At 34.1% G+C, this 12257-nt stretch overlaps 1 protein-coding gene across 4 annotated transcripts in view; it reads right to left on the bottom strand.

Annotated features, from left to right (window-relative positions):
- LOC134843972 (probable G-protein coupled receptor No18) overlaps positions 1-12257 on the bottom strand; it is a 41961-nt gene that overhangs the window by 7218 nt on the left and 22486 nt on the right. For 3 of the 4 annotated variants that reach the window (XM_063860367.1, XM_063860369.1, XM_063860368.1), the window contains exons 2-3: positions 7004-7877; positions 2190-2351 (exon numbers count right to left, since the gene is read on the bottom strand). In XM_063860367.1, the coding sequence (XP_063716437.1) occupies positions 2190-2351; positions 7004-7352 (511 nt within the window). In that variant the 5' untranslated portion in view covers positions 7353-7877. The remainder of the gene's footprint in view (positions 1-2189; positions 2352-7003; positions 7878-12257) is intronic. The other variant, XM_063860370.1, reaches the window with a different exon arrangement.

A 12257-nucleotide genomic window follows, 5' to 3' on the forward strand; every position in this document is an offset into this window, starting at 1 on the left:
AATAATATCACGATTACTACGAAAAGCACAAAGCACTCACATATCGAAACGCAAAACAACCGTTTATTTGTTCCTAAATGATCTTTACCACTAAATAGAAAACGAAAATCAGAAACTGCCAGTTGATAAACTCACAGGGATTATAGAGCTGAAATACGAAATCATCATGGATAAAAAAAAATGTAAACACAATCTGCACACACAAAATCATAGATCGTACTTTTTATTTTTTTCTACTTAATTTGTAGTATTAATAGAAAAAAAAGTAAAGAAATACATTACTCGGAAATTTTCTTGGCACCGACTGTTGGTGCAGCTTAGAAACACTTTATGCTACATACCAAGTCATCGGGCGCAGCTTTCTCTGTTTTGCAAACTCAGGTTGGTTTTCATTACTTAGTAATAACATATGGAATAATTTCCAGGTTCAACAGAAATTGAAATTATTCATCAACATCAAAGAGTGTATCATCGCACGACTCTTTTGAACTGCAATTCTAAAAAACCTAAGCCCGCTTTAGAATAAAAACATCATAGCGACATGAATAGACTCTAGGGAAAAATATATCTCATCATCTAATGAGAAGTTTGCTTTAAAAGCTATTCAACAGACAAAAGTTTCTTTTTCTAAACAGCCTAATTGCAAACATTAGAGGTTAAATGAACCACACCGTAGTGCAAAATGAAAATAGTTTTCCTCGTCTTTTGTATGCTTACTTGCACAGCTGCGAACGCATGCATTAAGCACCCTTAGTTACTTGTCAAGTTTTAAAAGTCGTCGGCAGCGGTACAGCCTGTCAGACACCAACAACGTTTGTTCAACTGTTGTCAGGGAACTTATGACGTAGTATATCTGTTCAACAGCTGGGTCAAACCAACAACAATAACAATAGACGACTGTGGGACCACCTTGTCGAAGTCTCGAAATCGCTACAGTGCTAACATCTTAATCTAGACAGTAGGGGTTTCCGATTTCCCAGAAGCAAAGCCTGCTCCCTGGCCAATGATCATTCGCAAACTTACATTAGGAGTTTTTTATCCGCTCTAATTAAAAATTACTCTCCATAACAAAATTCAAAAATTCACCCTATTTTTTTAAACAAAAACGGCTCCCCCAGAGTAATTAACTCAAGACTCAAAAAAGGTTTTTGCTCTTAGCGAGCCTTGGAAGTGCCAAAGTCACTAACTAAAGACGCTCAAATCAATTTCCACAGCTGACAGTTAAGGAAAGTCAAAGTTGAGCAGAGGTGTAGGAGGTGCAGAATTATGTGAGAAGCTGCTACATCGAACACGACAACAAAAAGCCTTGTAATGCAAACACTTTTAAGAAGTGAGTGCTTGTGCTTGTTAGGCAATTGCTTGTTTGTCAATTGCTTGTTTAGCAATTAATTGGCAATTGAACTCTCCGTATGCGGGAAAAATTCCTACAAAACTTTACGTAAGTTTTTAAGAAACAAAATTGCTTGCTTCAGCCTTTTGCAATAAAAATTTAAATTAAAAAAAGATGAAAAAAAAAACAATTTTTTCTTTTTAATAAATCTGCCCACAAAGAGCTTCAAGTACAAAACGATGAAGTTTCCATTTTTTACTGCAATACTTGGATCAATTAACTTGCCTTCATTCTTGTTGGTCACTATTTCAAAGCGAAATTAATTATTTTCCTAATACGAGAATTATTTAACCCAACTGGCTCAAATTCAATCACTCACAACTTCACTTAGTTCTGTCGCATATAGAATTACCTTTTCAGCTTTGGGCTGGGAAGCCTCGGAATCTTATTTAAAAAAGTTCTCCAAATTTTTAGTAATATGCTGGTTACAAAGTCGAAAAATGATCAACGCAATTACAAATAATTTGTCGGTTCCTCTGGAAATTGGATTTAAAAAGTAGCTTGTAGATTGTGACAAGGTTGCTTTGTTGTTTATTTGATTTTTGGGGTTCATTTTATGGTTAAAATTTCTTAGCCCTAACCTTATTGGATTTTTTTAGTGCCTGAATCGAGAAATGCAATTGAAAATAACTGAAAACATTGTCATAATTTCAGTTCTTAATAAAAGAACCATAAGTGAAGTAATTGAAAGTGTTTTAGAAAGTTTTGCTTTCGTTTAGCTCTCAATGGACTTTTTTGGGAAAATAATTTGTTGAAATTTGTTTTTTTAATTAGTTCTCTGCATGTAATGATGTCTCACCTCGTACTGGTTTGAAGTGGAGGTTGATCCAGCCGAGCAGAGGGGGGAAGGCGACTAGGGCGGAGCAGCCCCAAGCGGCCAGGATGGCGACCAGTGCGACTGGGGGAGTGCGCAGCTGGGCATACCAGAGGGGTCTGGAGATGGCCAAGTAGCGGTCGATTCCTACAACACTCCTCACAACATTAAAATATTCAAACATTTCAAAACGACTTTCAATATTAATTTATTGATGGTTGTCTTTTTATTACAATTTATTCTTTTTTACATTTTATTTTGCTGTAATGACTTATCCGAATATTTTTCCTCTAGAAGAGCTGACTTTTTTTCTGAGGAGCCATTCGTGTACCATGGTTAAAATACATGCATTTGTTTGTTTTGTTTTTCTGGGCTGCGTAATTTTGCGTCACCCTCGCAATTAACAAGCGTATTTTGGTGGTCCTAGAACAACCGACCTTTCGATTGAGGGGAGAGAGCTTCGCCCGCCTCCCTCTTTATCACAGTTCGCTCGCTAGTGTTTAAGAAGCAACTCACTACAAACAATTTTAACCCTAACTATCTCTTCTCCGGTCAAGGTCTTGGAGATGAAAAAAACAAGCCAAAAAGGGGCGTTTTTAGCGCTTTTCGGAAAACGTTGACCAAAAAATCTTGTTCGCGCTCCCTCCTCAAACTTAAAATATATTGGCGCCAAAAGCGCCTTTAGAAAAACTTTAGGGCTACCTGCCGACCCCCTGCCGACCTAAAAGGTCCCCCCTTTGATACTACTTTTTAAGAAATCCAGTTTTGGACGACCAACCCTAAAATTTTTCTAAAGCGCGCCGAAAAAACGCGATTTTTTGGTCAAACTGTTTAAAAAGTGCCTAAAAATGCTTTTTTGGACTGTTTTTTCAAAATTTTGCCTGCGGCGCAGAAAATTTGGCTAAAGCAAGAACTAAACCGTAAACCGAGCTTAGGGAAAGCTCGAAAAATCAATTCTGTCGACCTAAAAAAAAGTCGACAAATTTTCAACATTTTTTTGAAAATCCAACACCCCCCCCCCCCCCTCGAGAAAATCCTAGATCCGCCCCTGGTTACAGATCATAAATTTCGGAAAACCAGGTTGTTAGCTTTGAACAAACTGTAAGCTTCTACTCATGCAGCGAGTGGAAATTTTTCTGAATAATCTGAAGATCTCTTGTAACTGAAATAATTTAACGACAATTAAAAGCAAATGTAGCAAACGGTTTTCGAGTTCTGTCAGCAGATTTTGACCCCCAAAATTTCTCAAAAACTTCAACTTTTTTCATGAATTCCCTTGTCCGGAAATAACAATTCTCATTAATTTTCAGAGAACTGGCTATATTTTCTACGGCACATCTTCAAGGAGCAACATTATCGGAAAAAACCAGAAATATAAACTTTTTGTTAAAGCTAGTTTCATTCAAACAAAGTTAGTTCAAGATCAATTTCCTTTCAAGTAGCATTATTCCCATATTTAAGATGCATAGGGCAAATTTTTCACCCTTGGGGTTCACAGAGTGGTAATAATTGCATTGTTATGTGAATACTAAGATCACAAAATGTTAACAAACTAAAATTAATTCTATTTTAAAAGACTATTTTTATAAGGACTATTTTATAAGGACTATTTCTATAAGACCTCATATTAGGTTTGAATAATTAATTTGAGCTAGTCTTCCTTCCTTGTCTCAACAGAGATGATCTGCCTTTTTAAAATCGTATTTCGAATCTCTGATGCAAGAAGTTGTGTTCATTGTTTTCAGGGCACAACTTCGCCATTTCGCTGAGTTGAACGATTTCTCTCGAGGATAAAAATAACCGGATAAAGTTCAAAAATGTAATTTTTACTATGGTTTAATGTGAGGTAGTTTTCGACTTTTTCGACCATTTATTCAATGTTAAAAATGTATGCGCGTTCCCCAAATTACAATTGTCCTATCTACATTGTGTAGTCAGAACGAAAACGGAGTTGTTAAATCTGGAACCTCAGAAGCTCATTATCACTACAAAATAGATTGATTCTCTGGATTGGCTCGATTTTTTAAAAATAAAACATAGGCAAAAACCCCCAGGTTGACAAAAAAATGCTTATCATACTCTTTCATACAGTTTCATAGAGCATAATATGAAATGGTATGAAAAGCATTTTTTCCATACTATGAAATTGTATGATAAGCATTTTTTCCATAAATGAAAATACAAAAAATTTTTGCTTCGAAATTTTGTCTTTCAACCGAAACACTAACTAAGGATTTTTTGTCATAAGAAAACCCAGAGTGTAACTGTTTTTGTTGATTTTTAAAAATTTTATTTTTTCTATGACAAAATGTCTATCTTATAATTTTCATACATGAAAATTGTATGATCAGCATTTTTTATCAAAAATTTTTAATCATTTTTAATGACCAGAAAGCTTCAAAAGAAACAATTAGACCAAAATTGTTCATTAAAAATGTTTAAAACACTTTTGAAATTTTGTATGAATTTTCTATGAGCTGCATTTTTTCCATAGACTTCATATATGAAACTGTATGATAAGCATTTTTCTTCTATGGACGTTAACCCGGGCCACTAGATTGAGTTGCAAGCAGATTTTTAGATCCAAAAAAGATTGACCATTTCTAGGCAAAACCCTATACGTTCCAAATGAATGCCCTGTAAAGTCCATTAAATAATTTGCAATTTCAAAAAATTAAGAATTGATAACTTTTTTGGACTTTTTTTTCTTTTTTTTTCGAAAGTCTAAGATAAAAAAGTAATCTAAAAGCAAGTACAGTGTGCTATTTATTTCGGACCTACTTGCATATCAGTTGAATTGAAAAAATTGCCTCAATTCGTTTTCAAATTATTTCTGTGCTGGACTTACTCTGAGAAAGTAGAAAAAAATGAGTTTTTGTGAAAAAAATGAACAAAACATAAGCTTGTTTCTTGATTCAGTTGAAGAGACACAGTAAGAAGAAATTTGTTACGCAATTTTTTTAGCTGGAAGTTTGGCCAAAAATATGAGCCAGTAATTTTAAATCAACCAAAAAAAAAATTTGGTTGATCGAAATTTAAAACATTGGATTAAATCTGTTACACTCAATTTGGTCCAATTGGCAGTAGCGGATTTAGGGGGGACGCCTTTTTTCCTCAGGGATTCGAACTCCTTCTGACTAAAAAGTTCCCCCTTTGTAATAATTTGAGATATCAATTTTTGGTGACGGACCCTAAAAATTGTCTAAAGGTGCCTTGGGCGCCAATTTTTACTAAAATTGAGGGGAAGCGCGAGCCGAAAAAACGCAATTTTTGGTCAAAATTTTCCAAAAAGTGTCTAAAAACGCTTTTTTAGACTGTTTTTTCAAACCTTTGCCTGCGGCGCAGAAAATGTGGTAAAAAATGGGGTCTTTATAGTGATTTAGAGCTCAGATAATCAGTTTGGTCGCCCCAAAAAAAGGTCGACAAAATTTTTGAATTTTTTTGAAAATCCGCCCCCCCCCCGTGAAAATCCTAGATCCGCTCCTGCCAATTGGTACAAACAGGTAGTGTTAAAAATTTGGGAATTGTGTTTTAGCATGCGCGTCGAATATCATCATTAAATTTTTTTGCACACCTAGTTTTTGAAGTTCAAAACACCGCAGTAGTAAAAATTATTAACCCTCTAATGGCTTTAAAGTTTTATCAAAGAGTTTTAAAACCGTAATGGCTTGAACCGAACATTTATACTGCCTAAATAGTGACCAGACCACACTCACATATCATGGCGGCCGAGCTCTTATAACTCGAGCTCAAGTTTTGGTTTGGAGCTTCATCTTTTTCCACTAGCACTGCTTGTTACTTGCCAATACCGTGTTCAAATCAATGACGGCATGAAGGTAGATCAAAGAGAAAAATTCCAGTTTTTAATCAGCTCACATGCAAACTGCTACGCCTAAGCATATTATTTTACGTCTATTTACGTCAACCTGTTTTTTTTCCACCAAAAATGTTCACTTTGTCAATTATCCTCAAAATTGCTGTCCAGTTTTGTGTTCAACAACTAGAAAGAATTGCTGTAAAAAATATCATTTTTTCTGAGGGGATAAAAACCATCGTGATCATAGTTCCTTCCCACTCGTGATTGCAGCAAAAAGTATAATCATTCGAAAATGTAAGGCATTTGAGATTTAAGTTTTGCTGCTTCATATTGAAAGGCTGATATCTTTTAGCTCCAAAACAATAGTTTCAAATGTTATCAAACTTTACTATGTCTACGCGCACCAACAGTTACATTTTCTTAGAAAAACATTGTTTAATCATTTTTATCATTGTTTGATAAAATATTAAGCTTTTACTGAGGACGGAAAAGCTGGCAGCTAAATAATTGAGGTTTTTGTTCCTCTAAATAACTGCAATAAAATGTAAACTTTAACAGTTTGGAAGTTTCAACAATTTCTTGCAACATCAATTTGCTGTGTCTTTTTAATTATTTAAGTCTATTACAAATTTTTTGGCAATACTTGTTATTAGCTCGAGTAGTTAGCTAAAATACACATAGCACAGAAAACAGTTATCTATTTGGGTCAAACGACTATACAAGGCTATCGATTTTTTTTCTAAATAAGATCTTTCGGAGTGTTTTGGGAGCTCTCGAAAAACAAACTTGGTTGACCTAGAAAACTGTTGACCGAAATTTCAAGTCTTTATTTGAGAGCCGACCTTTTGAAAGGTTTTTAGATCCGCTCATGGTAGTAACAAATTTGAACACTCAAAACTTTCGCGAAAATTAAAAATATGCAATTTGCGGTGTGCTAAAAGAAAAGGAGAAATTTGGTAAATTGAATACTTGAAAAAATTACCAATCAAACACATGTTTAGAATGCTTGCAGTGCACAAGAACACATCCATCACGATCCACATGTAGCAGAGTGTTTTGTTGAGGGGCCAGTACTGCAGCACTTCATACACCACCCCCTGGCTCATGACGAGAAGAGCGGTCAACAGGTCAGCCACTGCCAGAGATGCCAGCGGGTAGTTCTGCACATGCTGCAGACACTTCTCAGTGAAGATTGCCCGGATGACGAGACTGTTTCCCACAGTCGTGGCCACGATGATCAGGGGGAGAAATAAAAGAGCAAAGGAGAGCAGAGGCTGGCCGAGGGGACGCATGTACAACAAGGGCTGTTCCGAAGTGGTCGTCGAATTCATCGTCGCTTGTACGAAATTTTTAATTCTTGATTGGTTTTGTTCTCTCTCAATTTGAAGTTGAAGGAGGGTCAATTAATCAACTTACTCACAATAGTTATAGTCTTTATATTTTATACTTTTTGATTTATTCTGATAGGTTTCTCTCTCTCATTTTGGAGTTAGAAAGGATATTCGATTAATAATTTGAATAATTACGACACTCGTAAGTGGACTGAGTAGCAATTGTAGACGAAGGATAGCGGAAAGGGGGAGGGGGGAGGAAGTGGAGTGAAATCTGACCCCAGGTGTAAATTGAGACGAAGAGAGGGGAACTGAAAGCAATTAAAGACGGAATTGAACCAATTTTTCGATAAAATTAACAAAAATGAGCGGAAACTGAATTGACAGCAAATGTAAGTAAATTGGAGTTCAGATTTCTCCTACCCCCAACTCTCAATTAATTGAAATAAAACTAATGTACACGCTCAATTAAACTCAGGTATAAGGTGACCAATTATTGACACAGAACTTCAACAGTAAGATAACCTGAAAAAAATATACTCTTAACGAAGATCATTTCCCCTAGTCGATTTCTATATTTAAACTAGTTTTGAAAATCAAGAATTCCCGGCACTCCAAACCGGTCGCTTTGATGCTACGCTCTTTTTTTTTCACTCTAAGGCTTGTGGATTGCTTTTATAGATTTAAATGACGTAATCACGAAGTTTACGGAAGCTGTAGGCGGAACAGCAATATCCGACAAATCGAAATAATTATATTTACTGATAACGCGATGATCTTTGAACAGCAGTTGTTAATTTGTGAAAATTTAGATTTCAGTTGCAAGTTGCAAAAAAAGTGTGTTGCCAACTTCCAATAAATTAACAATGATTATTTGTTTATAATGAATGATATTCTTACAAAAAAAGGTATAAAAGCGGTTCTTGGGGGCAAATTGTTAGCTGTTTGTTAAGTATTAAGAGTTTTTAAGCCATGCAAAAAGTGTGATAATTTCAGAATTTTTCTGCAGAAAAAAAACGGAAGCTTTATTTTTGACCACGTTCTTAAGCATGCACAAATCTGATTTACAAAAAGCAAAAAAAATTGATTAATTTCATAGTTATTTGCAAACGAGGGAACTATCTTGCAAGCTTATCTGCTCATGACAGTTCCCTATAGCCTGACTTGTTATTAAATATTCGCAAAAAAGGACAAACCTGGACAATTGTAAGAGTGCAGACTTAAAAAGGAAAAACCAACAACCATTTTTCTTCCGATACTGAGGAGATTAAGAAGTCTGTGATGAAACTTTTTTAAACCTGACTTGGTTCAATTCCAATGAGATTAAAAACCTATAGCGTTTTCAATAACATTTGATTGACGAAGTTATCGTGCAGTCTTCAGGAAAATTAAAAAAAATGACAGTATAAATTTATAAAGTTGTATGATTTTAGCAATCAGATATTATTGAAAACTTAACCTAGGGCTTTAATTTAATTTTAAAAAATATGTCAGAAAGAAAGTTTCTGCTTTTTGGAGAGGTTAGAGTGGGATTTTGTTGATTTAAAATTTCGTAATTATTTCAATATAACCTTAGTAAAAACGCATTACTGTTTTTACTGTAATATCTTATAATATTTAGCTTTATTTGGGTTCTGCCTGCGATCTGTGTTTTTTCAGAGTGAAATTACTAACAGATCTTGAAAACTTGTCACAGATTTTGAAGACCTTTTCATTAACCTTTTTGCAGCATTTTGAAGACCTTTTCATTAACCTTTTTTCAGTTTTTTGATCGTTTGAAAGTACTTTTTTTTCGATTTCAACGGTTTTGTATGATACTACATCGTCTTAGAAACCCTATTGCAATTGAAAAGGGATGAGATTTTCTACGTGTTTGTCGGGTGTGGTTTGAGAGGGACTCACGTTTTTAGAATTTCAACACTAAATTTTTCAATGCCTTTTTTTAGCACTACGGGTATTTCACAAAGTATTACACTCAAAATTGTTCAATTTATTTTATTTTCACCTTTGTTAAATTGATTGGGACATTTTAACAAGACGATTTTTCTATTTCATGCTCTCAGAAATTTTCAATACCGTGAGCAAAGTTTCTTTTAGTGACAAAACGTTTATTTTTTAACTAAAAACACTGACTCTTTGCGTACAAATTAAAAAAAAATACCTGCTTGAAGTTTTCGTAAAGTTTTGAGGGTTTTGAAAAGTTAAAATTGCCATTTTGTGTTCATTAATAAGGGTTTTATCCCTTTATTTATAATGCTATAATGCATAATACTGGAATGCAGATCCTTAGAATCACGTATTCGAGGACCGCCCTATTAGCATGTGTGCCTATTAGCATAACCATTTAGAATATTGCAGTTGACTCGCTCGATATTTCAAAATTTGCTTTCTGAAACTTGTTTGCTCAAAAAAGAGCGTGGAGTTAGCCGAATAATCAGTAAGTTGAAAAAGGAGATAAAAATTACCGAACAAATCTATTGATTTTTAAGATTTTGGAACCTGATCTAAACTATATTTTATGATTGGATAAATTGGATATTTTACCACTGTAAAGTATTTAATATTAACCAATCATAATCCATCTAACTAACAACCCACTTATTATTAAGTGCTGAAATTACTTGTAATTTCAGCACCAGAGAGATTTGAATTTAACTTAGAAATTAGTTGCCTCTCCAAGAGAACTTCAGCAGCCGCAACAAACCAGTATACACTAGATCTATTGAGCCTAGCAGAGACTAGTTAAACACGCTGAGACTAGAAAGTATAAGAGTAAGATTAGGATCGGTATTAGACTAAGAAGTTGCACGAATCTATCCGGCCGAAAATAAGATAGCGTGACGAGCAGACGGTGTACCCTATCCGAAATTACTCTATGAGTTAACCACATCGGTTCTAACTCATCTGGTGCAACCATAAGTCTCGAATAAGACCTTAATAGCTTAGAACTAACCAAAAATAGATTAGAATTTAGACAAAACATTTTCAAAATGTTATACGATAATAATTTAATCGAAATGTCTCTACGACTCAATAGATCAGAGCCGATATTCCGAACAATAATAGAACTACCCGGAATTGGAAGAAGAACTCGAACAAGAGACGACATACGACAAAGTAGAAACTTACCAAACAGTTTTATGATTGTACGGCAAAAGCCAACACAAACTTTTTTATTTAGAATCTTATTAGCAATGAATTTAGATTTTCATCTGCAAACATAAAATTTTGAAGTCGATCTCCATGATCATTTCAGGCGCTAAGCAAAATTATTAATGTACAACCACGATTGATAAAAAGATCTCAGATCGTTTTCTTAATTTCTGCAGTCTTATATAAAACATATTTGAAAAATATTTATTGAAAATGAAAACAAAAATTATTAGCATGACAATAAATTGTTAGTAATCATAAATCATCTGTTGTCCCAGCTTCATCATCTAAACATAACAGCAATCATAAGCTCACTAATATCATTAAAATACTAAATCTTTTTATTAAATAAATTTAAACCATTTTAAACCTAAATTCACTTAATTTTAAAACCAGATCATCAAGGCTTATCCTTGGATCTTAATTAATTTTCTATTTCACTAAAATTAAAACCTGATCATCAAGGCCTATCCTTGGATCAAAAAGAACAATTTTGTTCTCCCCCACCCACTTAGCAAGTGTCTAACGACCTCAAACGTCGATTCACTATCCAACCCTTCAAAAAGACCCAAGATTAATAGAAATTTTTAAATAAAACTAACCATTCAAATTAAGATAAACAGTGAAGAACTCCGGTTATTCATCCTTCACTTGAACCCTCCTCTTACCAGACCCAGGGTAGATCTTAGACTTAGTAAGTTTAAAATAGTATCTAACGAACTACTTGCGTTCTACTAACAGTCTTAGAAAATAAAAATACCTGACAAATTTTGCATCCCTCATCCTAAACCTTATGTCATTCAAAAATCTAGGAAATAAGCAAACAATCGTTTTACACAACTGTGAGATAGATAACAAAAAATACGATCTTGTAATCACACCTCAGTTGGATACACAAACAGTTGGATACATTAGAACAAAACGACAAACAATAAAAAGAAAAATTATAAACAAACAAAGACAAATCACACGAAAAAGACTTTCAAAAAATAGAAACGCATTTTCCGAATCAGAAACCAGCAGTTTAGATGAACTCTACAAATTAAAAGAATCAATTGATAAAAATTGTCCCATTCACGATCAATTATATTTTTCCGATTCAGAAACAACTTCAAATTCATCAAAAAGAGGAAAAAGAAGAATAAAAATGCAATTCAAACACAAACCGGTACACCTGTATAACTGGAATCAACCAATTAGACACATTGATAGCTATATATTAACAGTCATCAAACAAAAAAATGAGCCACACTCAAAGTGACGATAGTCCAGATGACGAAGAGGTTTACCCCTTCCTCATAGATGCACCCGATAATAGAGGGCAGCATGATTTTTCCAAAAAGTTACTCGTAAATTTGTTTGAACCCGGAATCAGTCCATGCAAAGCAGAATTCCCAGATATAAAAATCAAAAGACAAATCATTGAACATTATTTAAAAGACATATGTAACTTAACACAACAATATGGAATCTACACCATAGAATTCAGCACACCAAATACGAATCATCGTAAATATGTAATTCAAACAGACGATCTTGAATTAGAATTTTCAAAAGTATTCCTAGAATATATCAAAAGCATACAATATCACAATTCACAAAGAGCAAACTCTATATTCACTAATGAAGTTTTTGCAATAATATATACCTATATCTCTATATTAGAAAAAACAGAACTTCAAAGTATCTCACCAACTGAAACATCCAAACATACAAAAGTACGAAATGAAATTGCATTATTTTCAACTTTTC

The sequence above is a fragment of the Symsagittifera roscoffensis genome, chromosome 4, assembly GCF_963678635.1.
Source record: "Symsagittifera roscoffensis chromosome 4, txSymRosc1.1, whole genome shotgun sequence".
NCBI classification, from domain to species: Eukaryota; Metazoa; Xenacoelomorpha; order Acoela; family Convolutidae; genus Symsagittifera; species Symsagittifera roscoffensis.